Consider the following 15,509-nt stretch of genomic DNA (forward strand, 5'->3'; position numbering starts at 1 on the left):
GCATGTTTGGTCCTTACTTAAGTGGCAAATATTTTTTCTTAACTACCCCCTGTAAAATTACTGTCTGATACGAGCAAAATCAACACACACATACTGAAGAGACCTTTCATCCTTTACATACTTGGGGTTGAGGTCAGGCCACATCATCCAGTTACACAGGTATATGAATCAGAACTCACTTCAACATTGAAGATGTTGAGAAAGACCTTTAGTGGAAGCTGTACTGTTTAAACTGTGTAAGAATTGGACGGTGGTTAAAGGGCTCAACAATATCTTGACAGTTTGTTGATTTTTTTTAGTTGAAGTTATTCATAGTTTGTTATTTATGTATCTTCCTAAACCATATTCATGTTAACTGTGACGTACAACTATTTTTTCTTGCTAGGTTACCATACGGACATCTGTTTTTCAAGTGCTCGGACAGGTAAGAGAGATTCTATTATTATTATTATTATTATTATTATTATTATTATTATTATACATTATGCATGCATAAAGCATGTATTTTTGGAGTTTCAGGTTAAGATATTAATACTAATTTCTCATGGGCTTTACGATTCACAACAAAATGTTTGGTAACCCAATTAAAAGAAAGAAAGAAAAGAAACGGATCACTTGGATCTCTTGGAGCAAAGATACTGTTCATTTTGTGTCATTGAATGCAGCTCTTTAAATTATATTAGTTTGTAAAGATCACATTTCAGTAGCTGTCACTTAAACTCTGTATGAGGGAACAAGCAGTACCAAGGCACTCTGAGTCTTGTCTTTGACGACCTGCATTGTTCTGGAGGAGTGTCGCCCGGTCCATGCTGTCGCCCCTCCCCTCACTGATGCTGCATGTCTGCAGAGGGAATGGTGATGATGATGATGATAGTGGAGAGCTGGAGGAGGGGTTGTCTTTGTTTCATTCGGAGTTCCAGGATGTTCAATGTGAACGATCTTGCTGCAGCCTTCATTCTGCTCAAGCAGACCCTCCCTGTGCCCCACCCAGGGCCGGCATAACCATATAGGCAGAACAGGCGGCCGCCTAGGGCGGCAAATTGAAGGGGGCGGCAAAAACGGCACATAATTACATTTTATACATCACATTTCTTTAATCGTAAAATGTTCAACATCTTAGATCACTGTTTCTTGTTCTGCAAAACTTACTGCTGATGTTACGGAACCATAAGAGCAGTGGTGTAGTCCTAAATGTGGAAGTACGGGAACACTGAGGGGGCAGGGTGATCATGCCGCTCAAGCAAAATCTGGTCTCCCCTGGGAACAAAGGACGCATTGAAGTTCCTTGCATATTCAAATGGGGCGGGGCATTACTGGGTTTCATTTGCCGCACCCCTAGTTCCAGCGCCCCTGGTTGTGTGCCATTTAAGCATTTTCATAACACATCGGTAAAAATTCTTTAATTATTTAATATTGCAGAGACTTGCAATATGTATATGGGGTGCTATCTATAGAAATATGAGGTTGTAGTCCAGTGTTATGAGGGCTGATTGCAGCAACAGCTTTTACAATCCCGCTGATAGTGCTATTGAATCAAACAAGTTCAGACAGGCAGGTTGGCAAACAGCTGCGATTCCTGGAAGGAACTGGCTAGGTGACTGACTCACCTTTCTGTGTGGGTAGAGAGGACTGATTCAGGACAAGATGACATTAAGTATCTTTGTGTAATAAAGCACAGTTAAAGCATAGGTAAGCATTGTGAAGCACAGAGAGATGTGGTAAAGCATATTAAAAAACATGGCAAGCCAGGGTAATATCGGAACAACTGGAGTGGGATCTGTTTCTGCTGTGGTGATTCTTAAGACTGGTACAATTAAATTAATTCAGTGCGGTAGCAGTATTCTCAGTCAAGATTGAGGTCCCATTTTTTTTAGTGTAAATTCAAGAGCACATCTCCCATCCTGTCATTCTGAGGACTTGGTCTTTTTTTGTTTTTATATGTTTGTATATAATGATATTCAGTTATCAAAAGTTGAATGTATTTATGGGACATGGCATCCTGTGAATAGATACCATGAAACACATATAATCAGATAGTGACTCATAAACCAGGTCATACAAGATAACCATCACATTCTCTAATCTTCTTATTGCACTACTTACTTTCTACTGTTTACTCACTACTTGTGCACATGTTTTTCACTTTGTGAGTCCAGATTAAATAAATGCATTTCTGCTGTCTTTAACTGTTTTTGTTTTGTTGGTCGTTTTTGGGTGTGAACACGTTACCCCTAGCAAATCGTAACAGAAATGGAAACTGCAACACCAGACTGATCACTGGGGTATAAACCAAGAAAACAATTTCTAGCTGTTTCCCTGCTAGTGGGACAGTTACACTGCTGCTTAACAGCTTCAGACTTCCAGGTACTGTATAGATTGGAGGCTCTTTAAACACCAGGCTAACCTTTGTGAACAGGCCTCTCTGTTTACTGGGCATTTCTTAGCGAGACTTCAGAACAGCTTCCTTTCTTTCTTGCTCTGTTTCTCTCTCTCTCTCTCTCTCTCTCTCTCTCTCTCTCTCTCTCTCTCTCTCTCTCTCTCTCTTCACAACCGTTGTTTGAGGAGGCGATAAAAGAGCCTGTCCGCAGATCCAGGAGTCTGATTTGTCCCTCCGGCTGTGCAAACACCCTCCTCCCTCCTGCTCCTGTGATTTTATAGGTTTTCTGCTCAACAATGGCCCACAGAGCCAGTGATAGTGGAGGGCACTCCAGTTGCTGCAGACTCCACTCTGAAGCAAAAAAAACAAGAGGCTTAACAACTTCTCAAAGCTGGAGAAGATCAGGCGGGACTGTTTCTTGGGTCTAGGATTTTTCTTGTGTGTTTTTTGTTTGTTTATGTATGACAGGGGTGTTGTTTGGAAACCAGGGGAAAGAATGGACATGGCAGCAACAATCTTGATTTATGTCATGGACTCTGCCAAGCTCTTCCTCCTACCGCACTTAAAACACTGAAAGGAGAGGCTGTAGAAGTTCAAAGCAGCCAGACATGGAGTGCAGTGTGGACTACAATGCTGACCACAGTCATCTGTTGACTGAAGCTAACCTGCTGAAGCACGAGCACTTGCTGGAGGTGGCCAGCCTAAGGCTGAATAAGGGAGTCTGCCATTATGTCAAGGATCGAAGAAAGGGATTTCTGGGAGCCAGGAAGTTTGCCCAAGTGGATCGCTGGCTAACAGAGGTGGAGGCAGAGAGACGGGCAGGGCAGGGTCAAGCAAAGGCACCCCGCTTCCGTTCTGCTAGCCAGCTGGTGCCCAAAGAGGCCTCCCTCTTCCAGGTGTTTCCGCTGCACTCCTGGTCCGGCAACGAGGGAGTGAAGGCTCTGGAGCCAGCGAGAAAGTCAGAGATGTTGACAGTCAAGTCCCTCTGCACCTCAATCCTGCGCCACAAGAGGGCACTGGCCTCCTACAGCCAGGTCAGTCTGGAAGATCGATTTTACAAAGTGGGCACCCAAAATCAGGGTGTCGCCAAATCCATGCCCCAATCTGGTGCCAGTCACTGGGTCCTCCCTTCACCTAGGCTGTGCCCCAAGACCAGGCCCTGCTTGGAGGTAGAGTCACGCTGGAAAACAAACCTCCCGGAGCTCTCCAAGGGCACCTCCACAGCAGCTGCAGCAGCCGTATTGAAGTACACCAACACAGAGAAGAAGCTGACGAGAGCCATCCTTCAGGGAGCTTTTCATCCTGATGTAGGGGGCTCCACACCACATAACTGCAGGGTTAGAGACTCCCTGTAGTTCTGCACCCAGTCCTTCATTTTAGAACTAGTCTGATACCAGCAATCATGTCCCTGCTGAATCTACTGAAGTAGTACCGCCTCAGCCTGTAGGTTTCATATTTAGAGTTGTTCATGCAGCTATAGGCGGGAAACACATTTTTTTAACACTGGTCTGAACTCCTTAATTGCGGGTAGTCCAGGACTGGGTGCAGGACTAGTGTGAGTTTCTAACTCGGCATGGGACGCATTGGACACATTTTTCCTGTACCGAAGGAAGCAATGCTGTTTTTTTTCAGTCTTGAAAACCACTTTTATAAACTGCATCTCAAGGTGTTTACAGATTCATGCCTGTACAGAATTGTTGGAATGGATTGATTATTCCTGATGGGGGACCGTGCACACTGAGGGAATGGATTCCAGAGCTACAAAAACAATGATCGCGGAGGAGGTGGAGAAGGAGGGCAGGTGGGATGCACATCAGCAGCACTGAACTGGAATAATAAGGTCCTGGACTAACAAACTTTTAAACTAACTTGAGAACTCTAAATGAGCCCATGTACAGTTTGTATTCAATGTCAATAAACCATGCAACATTCATATACAAACACAAATACTATGTTTTATTTTCATACATGAAAAAGCATTTTTCAAATTAAAGGAAATCGGGGGTACTTGACTGTGAATAGTATGCATTATATTTATACTGCGTGTGTGTGTGCACATATTTATCGCGTTGCAGATAAAAGAATGCTGTAGTGTGTTCAGTAGTTTAATAAACCTCATTGATTCCTAAACAAACAGAGGTGTGTGTGTGTGTGTGTGCATGAGCATGTTTAAATCTGCATTGCCTGTTTACTAAAATAAACCTTTTAAAAAATACCTGGGAATGTCCTGCGACAGTCTGTGCTCTTAAAAGTAAAAAACAATGAAATAAAGAAATAGTGGTATACACAGTGCTGCCTCAGAAATGCTGTTGCATGAACGAACACCACTTTTTATCACATCATAAAGTTTAACTGAGGCTTTACCAGATTCGTTTTCAGCTGTCAACTTCTGATTTTAAAGGAAGGAATGTAGTCCGTTGGTCACTTGAAGTAGGTGGTAGTTGTTTTCTTCATTGTTTCTGGGTCAGTGCACGCTGCACAGCCTTGAGGCTAAGTTGCCCATCTGACAGCAGAAGGTGTGTTTGAATCTGTCTGGGAATATGTGTCTCCAGAGGATATTTCTAAATGTGGAGCCATAGGGATGGAGGAGTCTTTTTTCTTCACATGGTGCCAGTGTGTGTGGGCACGGCACTGCATTGTGTTTCATGTGGTTCTGTGCCATGCCTGCGTAGGGTCTGCTTTGAGGGCAGGAACTGTATGTTAGGTATAGATGCGTGTAACATCACCGCAAGTGAACGTCTTAACCACAGTGCAAAAGAGCCGGGCTCGTCTGTATTCATGGTTTTAGAGCTTTTACTCTCATCTCACCGACAGGAGACGCACAACACTACCCGTTACTACATGCATTTCTGCTTCGTCAGGGCTGAGATCTCAATCAAGGTGCAAACTAACAAACTGGCTGGAACCTGTTTAGGTGTTCAGATGCAAGTTCACCACCTTGTGTTTTCTCAAGAGGCCCTATCACAGCCCTGCACCGCGTTTGTTGCTGTTTGAGCTGTGGAGGTGTGCTGCTGGTGTTTCAATGAAATTGTAAAGTCAGCCCGTTCTTATAATAGTTATTTTGATTTAAATGACATTTTACAAATCCTGTTAGCCAGTGACATTCCTGCTAAACGAAACCTCCCTTTCTTTCCTGAGCTGCAGTATGACAGGGTGGGGCCACTTGATTTGGAACTCCTGGGAACGAGTCAGGTAGATGAGCTGACCCAAGTGAAGGGTCACACGATTGACTGTGTCGTATAGTAGCCCTAGAGCTGTTGGATAGCTGGCCCTCAAAGCAAAGATTATGTCTGAGTTTTTGAAAGTCTACCAAAATAGAACAGCAATTAAAAACTATTTAAAAGTTTAGACCTTCACTTCAAAATAATCCACAGCATTGTGCTGTAGCATGTCCGGTTGTTATGTGAAGGCACATCTTTTTTGAAATCTGCTTTTCGTTTCTCCAGATACTTCGGTTCCATGGCTCCTGCCTGCCTGTCTACATCGCTGTCAGTATCCTCCTGACGTACGAGGGCCAGCTCCACTCCCTGCTTACCACAGGTAAGCCACTGGACTGCAGCTCCTACCCCCTGGACTGCATTTGGAGTGAGCAATAGAGGCTTGTGCTTCACAGTCGCTTCTGCACAATGAACAAATACATTTAATTCAAAACAATTTTAGATTACAAAGCTACCTTAAAACCACTGTTTAATATATACATATAGATAGATGTATAGATGTGTGTGTATATAGTGTATGTTTGTGTGTGTGTGTGTGTGTGTGTGTATATATATATATATATATATATATATAGGGGGGGAGGCACATTGGGGTTCTCCCAGATGAATGCTGGTGGCTGGTGGGGGTGCGCTGGCCGTGGGACACACCCAGTCCTGATTGTTTCCTCTGTGTTCAGGTCACACTGTGGAGCTAGGGAAGGCTCTGAGTGCCTCTGCTAAACCATACAGAGTGATGCCGGTCATCAACATCCTCCTGTATCTCCTGAGGTGAGCTCCCTTTACACTGTGCAGCTATTCTTTAAACATCAGAAAGGAGAACAAACCTAGTGTCATACAGTACTGCAGCTAGCCTGCTTATTGATGAAGTCTTTCAAAACAGTTGTTTTAAAACAGAGCTACTCCAATAAGGAGATTCTTTCCTACATTGTGTTTGCTTAAAAACACCCTGTCTAGGACATGATCGCAAAAGTGTCCTATAGTAAAAGCATAGCAAAGAGTAATAAAGCACAGTGAAAGTGTGCACTAAATAACTGGTTACTCCAGAGTCACACTGAGCCATGTTACACGATGCTAGTTCACAGTCTCGTGTGTTTTCTATAATAAAAATATACAAATGACATCACCAGTTGCTGACACGTCAGAAATATTTTCCCAGAATATAATGTCTGATCATGCGTAGTTATGTGCTGCATGTCCGCAGACTGCCTGTGTTGACTGTTTTAAATAAGACCCCCAGCCCCGTGTGCAGCGCCTCGTCCCTCGCTGAGAGCCCTGTGCTGGAGGTGGTGTGGTCGTCTGGCCTGACCTGTCATGTTGACGCTCTTGCCTGCTTGTCTGCCTCTCTGCCTGGGGCATGCCTTGAGGGACTGTCCCTGCAGCTCGTTCAGACCGCTGCCTCCCCTGGAACAAACCACACAGGGACATCTGAGGAGTTTAAACATGAAACTGCCTTCACTGAGGAGAACAGCTTTGTTAAAGATTCACGACAAGGTTTAAGGTCTCGGACGGGGTCACTGCAGGTGGAAGTGTTAGCACTGCGTTAGCATTGTATGGTATCTAAAACTATCCAGGTGCTGCCTCTTTAATGACTGAAACACACTGCAAGTGACACAGGTGCTTTTATTAGTACTGAGTGTACAAGGATACAAATACCCAGGGTTAAGATCCAAGGGGAAGTGAAGGTTTTTATACAAGGGAGGGCGACAGACCCCAAGTACACTGGATGTGTCTTATAGTTTAAGCCTCTTGTTCTTCCATTTTTAAGACTGGATTTTAATTAAAGAAATAAGTCACTGTACTCTGTAATAGTCTCCTGTATGCACATATGCTTATATTAGTACAAGTTTTCTTTTATACTGACAAGTTTCAATTGGTCAATGAAGGTTTTTTTTTTTTTTTTTTTTAAAGGATACCCTGGGGTAGTGGGCTCAAAACAAAGCTGTTCAGTACAAGCAGTAATGTCACGAAATTGTAGTTGTTTCTCACTCATTCAGTAACATTGCCTGTAATAGCCAGAGGAATATTAAAAGAAAAAAGATTTAAGAAATGATTCAGGTAGGGCTCAGATCCCTCTTATCGGGGCCTCCTGGTGCACGTGCTGTCGCTACATCCTGGTGTCTCTCTTCCTGCAGTGTGGGCTGCCTCCAGGCAGGCTGGTCCGCCCTGTCCCTGCCTCCACTGGACGTGCCCCCCCTGAGTGAGGAGGGGGGCGACTGGTCCCCGCTGGTGTCTCTGCTGCTCTTCATGTTCGGCTCTGCCATCGCATACTGGGGCAGCGCTCTGTTGGGCCTGTCACTGAGCCTGCTGTCCGTCCCACTGTCAGCCATCCACAGGTAAGAGGCTCAGAGGCTTGTTCAGGTCTTTCTGTACCATGGGTTCTTGAGAGTGTTTGTAATTGAGGAGGCATTGACGTTTCAACATGTACATACTGTTGGTTTAGGTCTTGAGGATCTGTTTTTTCTTCCATGATACTGATCGTGATGGACAGTACGTGTGACCCTGATGTACTTGTTAGATTAGTCTGTTTGTTTCAGTATTGTCAGTACTTCCAGGAATCCTAAATTGTTGGCTGTTTGTTACTAAGCTTTGCTGCGTTCCAGTTGGTGTTAGTAGTCAGGTGAACAGCAGAAAGGCAGACTTCCAAACTTCAGATTACTTGAGAGCGTGTACATGTTGAATTGTATAAGCCCTGTATTGTCCTGTATGTATAAGGGCCCTCCACAAATTCACTTTTCAGTATTTCATGTTTTTTTTTTTTTTTTTTTTATGTGTATGCCAGCTAATGAAATAAAAAGGGAGCATTGTATTTGAATCCCACATCCCGACCCGTCCCGTACCCTCTCCCCCTCCATACAGACCGTCCACTTCTCCGAGCAGCGGCAGGCTGGGCTCACGCGGCCAGATCAGTCTGATGGTCTTCCTGGTGGTCATCTGCTGGACAACCTGTGGAGCTCTGGCCCTGATAATCACCTACCTCATCTACCTGTACAAGGTGAGTTCAGAATATACCTGGACCAGGTGAGAGAGGGCTTCAACTACCCTGTGTCTTTATTTTCCACGTTGGGCTGGTATTAAACAGTGACTCTCTTGACCAACAAGTGTACAGGTACAGTTAGCAGAAGCTGGGCTGCTTCCCCTTCAAGTTCCCCTCAGTTAGTATCCCTCTGATGTGATTTTTGTTTTACTGTAAAGAAAAATACGCACATAAAGAAGTATGTATGAGGGTGCTGTGAAAGTAGCCTTTACCTCTCCTGTGTAATTTGTAGACATCTGTCACAATTACAGCCCACGGTTCTTGTTTATTTTTAGCCAGTTCCATTTCCTCAAAAGGTAATTGGCTCCTTTTCAGGGGGAGACTGCCTCCTCAGCTGTGCTGTTAATTAGTTTATTTTTTTTTCCACCTGTAGGTTTTGAGGCTGCAGATGTCAGAGAGAACACTGAAACATGTGCTCAACCTGGTGAGTGATGTGTGACTGTGTGTGTACGTGACTATGAGCATGACACATGACACATGACACATGCACACTGCTCTTCCCTGGTCAAAACATTGGCAGGGGGGAGAAGGGGTTCTAAGAAATGAGAAACCACAGCGATATCACTATCAGCAGGGTGTAGGACAGCGGTGGGCAGCCTGATCTCACCAGTCTGCAAGATATCTGATTTGTTCTGGAGGGTCCCATGTGTGATTACCTCTCTTGTGGTTTATCATGTCTCCAGAATCCCCTGAAGCACATACTAACCATACTGCAGCCCCTATAGTATTCTCAGAACTCCCTAGGATGAAAGCAGGGTTGCTGTATCTCTGTGGAAACATTCAGCCCTGGTCTATGGCCTTTATTATTTTTATTCTCATTTCATTGCTCCTCCTGGTAACAGATACGCGTCCCATGTCAGGCTTTGAGAGGCTTAATTAGGTGCACCTGAGCATACAGTAACTGGCTGTATGAACTGTAGGTGTAACTCATTAAGTTCGTAGCTAAGCCTGCTAATTGCAGTATCTATTGAGATCCTCACGTAGTTAATCACGGAATTGTACCAATTCAACCTGTGCTGGAGAAGAGCCCTTAATGAAAGGATTTCCTGTAGTAATTGACTAATTGATAATTGTAATTGGTCCTGAATGAATGAATAAATGATTCATGCACTCCACAGGCCCCAAGGCAGTCTCTGGGCAGAGCCACAGGTCCTGGGATCTGTGTGAAGGAAGGAGGTGGAGGGGCTGTGGAGGCCCTAGGGCCCGAGGGGTCGGCAGTCAGCTGTAACGGCAGTGACCTGGTCTCCATCTCAGTGTTGGAGGACACCAGCGAGGACCTGTACCTGCACCTGACCCTGCTGACCCTGCTGACCCTGCCTGTGCTGCTGAGCGCACCCTCCTTCATCTACTGGACGAAGAACCTCAGGTAAAAGAGGTCCTGTTCACAAAACCTCAACCACTGTGTCAAGGAATGTTTTGTAAATGACTGTTTTTTTACTTTTTAAAGCCCATTTTTATTCAGTCAAGCTTGCAGTTCATTAAACTTCCTTCAGATGTTTTTAGAGGGATGATTTATTGCAATTTTCATAGCATTGCTTAACCTATGTTTATAAACACGGTCCCATTAAAGTTTAGTGAACATGAGGCCATAGCCATTTCATCAGGAACAATGAAATATGAGATGCTGATACAGTGATCGGTTGGTGTGACCTGGTTGTGGGTGCCCTTCTCTGCCCAGGACTTTTGTGGACCTCTTTGTTGTGATGTCTCCTGTTCTTGCACCACTGTGACCTGCCCCTCCTGACTGACACCCCCTCTTCTGTGTACTGACCAGTGGCTCCGTTGTCTCCCGCAGGTACAGCCTGCGCCTTGACCCTGACCCCTGCTGGCCAGTGGCCATTGTCCTGGTCATCTCCGCAGTGCTGCTTATGAGCTCCAGCACAGCTTCAATTCGAACCAGGTCTGTCTGTCCGCTTGTCCATTTCTAGGGCTGTGTAAAAGAACTTGACCACTGTGGCTATTAGCGTTTTTTTTCTTTTAATAGACAAGCACCAGTGCAAAAGGAACAATCCAAACTGTGTAATTCAAGACTCCCATTGCATAGCAGTTTGAGCCATTCAGCTTGTATAGTGAGATTAATTAGGTACCCTGCACACGTTTTGCACAGGTCACTAAATCTCACAAGAACCTGGAATGGCACAAACTGCTACTCTACTGGAGTCTTCAATTATTCTCTGCCATGTACATGTTCTGCCAAGCCTGGCTAAAGTGCTCCCCCTTTTATAACATTGTAGGCAATGTGTATACTAGTGGAATGGAATTAGGACTTTATAATGTGTTCCATGGTATAAAGGGTCACCTTATAACAAGGGAGAACTGTACTTACAGTTCCTTATCTTTTATCAACTGCTTTTACTGTTTGTTTTTAGTTACTCTTATGCACATTAACTCTCTCTCTCACACACACACACAGGCAAACGATAATATAATGTCAGCTGTAGTATTTATACAGTAGAATATGTGCAGTGCAATGGTTATCTATTCAATATTTATTCAAAGTCTCGCTCACATTAATGTTGCTTCATAAAACAGTAACAGCACTCTCATGGTGGCTTTTTCATTATGGCTTTGATAAATTGGTTCCAGACATTCCTAAACGTTCATCCCGAGTCCTCACGCTGCCCTTCTCTCTTTTGCAGTAAACTGTTGAAGGCCAGCGCCAGGCTGCAGTTTCCTGTGTCTATCGCCATGGTGGCGTTCGCCCTGCTGCACCTCTACAGAGTGGCTCACTTCATTGCCCTCACCCTGAGTCTGCACGCACTCAGCTGCTTGATATAGCTCCTTAAAAAAACAAACAGTCCGTCATTGCGTGTGCAGCCTGTCTCCGAGGATTCCGTGCAGGTCCACAGGGCAAATGCTCCAGCACTACCCTTTTCGCATTTACTCTGATGTGCAGAGTTACGTATCTGCTCATGCCTTTATCAGTGGAATATTTGAGTGTGTTTTAGAAGTTAGGGATGAACTAACTACAAGAACGAGAAGAAACAGAATGTCTCTGACTCATGGCTGGCTTAACCGTCTGCAAGGAACTACACAACAGTGATGAAGGCATTAGCCAAAACGTTTGTCTGATTGAGTTTCTTATTGCTTTGCTTACGTTTCCATCTACCCCACATGCACATGCTCAAATCTGCCCACGGTTGGGTTCACTTGAGGAAGATGGTGTTCATTGCCTCAGAAGGTGCTTGAACACTGCAGCCCAGTGCTCTATCCACTGAGCTGCCTTCCACACAGCAGCCCAGTGCTTTAATGACCCCATCAAGCTGCAGTACCTTCCACGCTCCGGTTCAGCACTCTAACCACTGAGCTATTTGATCAAGCTACCTACAAAATCCCCTGCCCACCCCCCCCAAAAAAAACTGTATAAAATGAAGCGTACTTTGTTTGAATGTGTGGTGCTTCACTCAGTCCACTTGCAGCCTTGTGTTAGATTTGTTGAGTGAGACTGAACTCCATCGAAAGCACTTAGTGGGATCATTTGTACTCATTATTTTTGCAAGCCATAACTAGAATAAAAAAACTGTGATTCTCTGGATGTAAAAATAAAACAAAACCTCTTGAATAGATACAGTTCATATGCCGCTCTCTGCAGTGTCTGAAATCCTGACAGGAGAAGGCATTACACAAAGAAACAAGAGTGTTGCACAGACTTTTACATTTCCTAACATTACAGCTCAGCTCTTTGGACACAATACGGTTGTGAGAGGATTGTTTTGTATGTTGTACCTCCTCAAATGTATGAAGAGTCGTTGAATGTCTTTGTGAACAGAAGGATCATGTACAGTGCATTGTGATCCTCATTTTGCCTTACACTGTGTGTCAAACGCAACAAACATTAGTAAAAGGTCTTAACCCTTTAGGGTACAAGGGACATACGTGTCCCACAAATAAAACCATGCAAACGTTCTTATTTTTGCAATGAGGTGCACGAAACGGTTTAAAATGTACTGACAGGTTGGATCAGTCAGTTTCCTCGTGATAGTTGAGTCCTTTCTCAATTCCTTGTGTACCTTAAGGGGTTAATAAATTAGATTCTTATACTGAGCCTAGTACCAAATATGCCAAATTAAAAAAGGATTGTTTTGGGAGATTACCACCCCACTAATGTTTTCTGATATTCCATCATCGCATTATAAGTACGTTTTTAGATCACTAGATGTAGGATTAGAATTATTTTTGGAGTCCTCTTTTGTATTTTTACTATATATATAAAAAACAAAACAAAAAAAAAGTTGTACAGGGAAACTTTGCAGAGTGATGCTGTTCCTTTTCAATGTGCTGTTTGCTCTGGAAGTCACTGCGTTTTTTAAGACTATTGGGGGTTGCAGATTGTCAGGCGAAGCACTGGAACATGTTACAAAAGTGAGCAATTCACTAGAATGTATCTGAAACACTCAACGAATACGGGTGGAATTTTATTCTGCTGATTTTTTTTTAAAACAATTGTCACTAAAAGACAATTTTGCAAATACCTGGGACTGCAAAATCCTTCAAAACCAAATGATTTGCAGTAGACCACTAGACTCCACTCCACTCGTATTGAGAGGGGGGGAATGCTTGTGAGGGAGTCCTCACAAATAATCAACACCTCATCAAAGCCCCGGGTGATATGTCAGCAGTCTGTTATTTTGTTCTTGGTGTACAGTTGTTCATACCGATACTGTAGATCGCTAGTGTAAATGTGACGTGTTTGCTGCACAATCTAGTAATAGGGCGCTCTGATTGAATGTGACGTGTGTGCAACCTTTAAGGGCTGAGAATTCATGGCTGATTCACAGATTATACGCTCAATCACAGATTATGCTCCATCACTGTAATGAAACATGCAGTAGTGCAGGCACTTGCACATGCAGCTAAGTGTAACAGCCGTGGCTCCCAACGGCTGCATTGCTATAAGGAAGCACTGTAAAAAGTTTTGAATGAGCCCTGACACTGCTGACAATCGTGTTGGATTATCCACTATTGAGTGTAATTCAGCCCCCCCCCACCACACATAATATGCTCTGCTGTTTAAAGAGTGGGGTATAGGACCTAGAGATTGTCTTACTCAGCAGCTCAGCCCCGATTTTACATGACATTTACTTACTGCCTCTGTAGAAGCCTAGCGGGTCTTCACTGTGATTCAGACTAACATCAACAACGTTTTATAAAAAAAAAAAACAAGAAGATAAAGTCAGTGCCTTTTGCAGAAAAAATGCCACGTCTTCCTTTCCTAAAGAATTCCTCCTCCGGTAGCCGTGTGTGCATTGTAACACAGAGCTAATGACAGCGCTGGAGATCTGAGAGTGGAGTGTTTAGACTAGTGCTCATTATTATTAAGGTACTGGTAATGACAGCGCTGGTGAGCTGAGAATGCAGTGTTTAGACTAGTGCTCATTATTATTAAAGTGCAGGGTATTATCCTTTAATGTTATCAGAACTGGAGGTGGGTTTTCTTTTTTCTCAATCAAAAGACTGGCGTTTCTGCTTTCTACTCTGCCGCTAGACTCCTACTAATGCCCTGCTGTAACTGACATGTATTCTGTATGTCTGTAAACTGTGTGAGCTGGTATTGGAATGCAATTATATGTACTTAACTGAAAATGGGTTATTTCATTGTTTTTTTTTAGAGCTGTCAATGGATCATGTCATGTAATAGTGTGTAGTACTGTGTATATGCTTTAACTCATCCATCCAGTACTAACAAGAAAGACCGTGACATGTGTATAATGTAGATCTGTATTATTTGACTTGGTGGTGCACTATGTAATGTATTGAGTATAAAGTGAACAGTTTATTTTATCTGATGTACTTCAGTGGTTTTTTGGAGGGTTTACGTGTGTGTGATACTCAGCTGCAGCACTCCGAGGATGCTGCAGGTGAGATTTGTGTTTTTTCTTCTTTTCTTTTTCATTCCCGCTGTGCAGTGACGTGTTGATCATTTGAATAATTAAAACAATTTACCTGGATTACAAAAACAGGGTTTTTTTTGTTCTCTCTCTCCCCCTGGTAACCCTTAACTCACTCATTACTGTACAATCGGCTCCATAACATGACCATTCCTCTACCCTTCCAGCGCATGACTACAGAAGCCTACATTGTGGGTTTCCAGCATAGAAAGAAATACAGACAGAGTACTGGGGTTCCAAGATGCTCAAAGCTACGGTCTGCCAATGAGAGCTGATGAGAGCTGGCAGCAGGAATCAAACAGGATACAACATTTCAACTGAGTTTAAATTAGCCATCCACAGAAGCACATTATGACTTCAGATGCCAAGGATGTGGAGTGTGCACCGTCACTGTGCTGTGCTTAGCTGCTGTTACATTGTATTTATGAAACTTACCGGAACTTCCATGGAACCAACAGGTACTGGTTGCTGACAAGTTTCAAAGCAACAGCTGTGAGATATGGCAGTGTTGGATATTGAGCTGCCTGTCAACCAAGCAATTACCGATAACACTGACACTTCCAACACGTGTGTACATTTCAGTTTTTTTGTCCAACCCCAAACCTGTCTTTGCAAACAGAAATAAACTCTCCAGTACCAGCCCACGTTCCCACACTCGGTCCCCACCTCTTCATTAGTGCTGATCCAGCCAGGCTTGCCCTGGTTTTATGTCAGCCATCCTTTCTTGTTGATTACCCCGCGTTTCTCTGAGGCTAAGCTGATGTTTATGGGAACGTGCCCCCTCCCTCCCCCCAGTTATCCACAGATATTAGCAGAGAATTACTTTATCCCTTTTAAAATGGAATCGTGTTATATAGCACAGCATATTAAACTGGCAGAAGCTAGGCGGCCCCTGTGTAACCCTGGCTTTCTGGCTGTACTTACCCACTGCCGATCTCTCTATTAACGTTATGTAGTGCTCATCACTACATAACTTTCCAGAAGGATAATCT

The 15,509-nt window shown here is 43.8% G+C and overlaps 1 protein-coding gene across 4 annotated transcripts in view; it reads left to right on the plus strand.

Moving 5' to 3' along the window:
* Nucleotides 1–14,577, plus strand: part of LOC117427090 (GPI inositol-deacylase-like) — a 31,587-nt gene extending 17,010 nt beyond the window's left edge. For all 4 annotated transcript variants that reach the window (XM_059033935.1, XM_059033936.1, XM_059033937.1 and 1 more), the window contains exons 19-27: nt 386–424; nt 5,824–5,917; nt 6,273–6,363; nt 7,728–7,928; nt 8,452–8,587; nt 9,003–9,053; nt 9,748–9,995; nt 10,425–10,529; nt 11,269–14,577. In XM_059033935.1, the coding sequence (XP_058889918.1) occupies nt 386–424; nt 5,824–5,917; nt 6,273–6,363; nt 7,728–7,928; nt 8,452–8,587; nt 9,003–9,053; nt 9,748–9,995; nt 10,425–10,529; nt 11,269–11,407 (1,104 nt within the window). In that variant the 3' untranslated portion in view covers nt 11,408–14,577. The remainder of the gene's footprint in view (nt 1–385; nt 425–5,823; nt 5,918–6,272; nt 6,364–7,727; nt 7,929–8,451; nt 8,588–9,002; nt 9,054–9,747; nt 9,996–10,424; nt 10,530–11,268) is intronic.
* The last annotated feature ends 932 nt before the right edge of the window (nt 14,578–15,509 follow it).

Source organism: Acipenser ruthenus, chromosome 11 (genome assembly GCF_902713425.1).
Source record: "Acipenser ruthenus chromosome 11, fAciRut3.2 maternal haplotype, whole genome shotgun sequence".
Lineage (NCBI taxonomy): Eukaryota > Metazoa > Chordata > Actinopteri > Acipenseriformes > Acipenseridae > Acipenser > Acipenser ruthenus.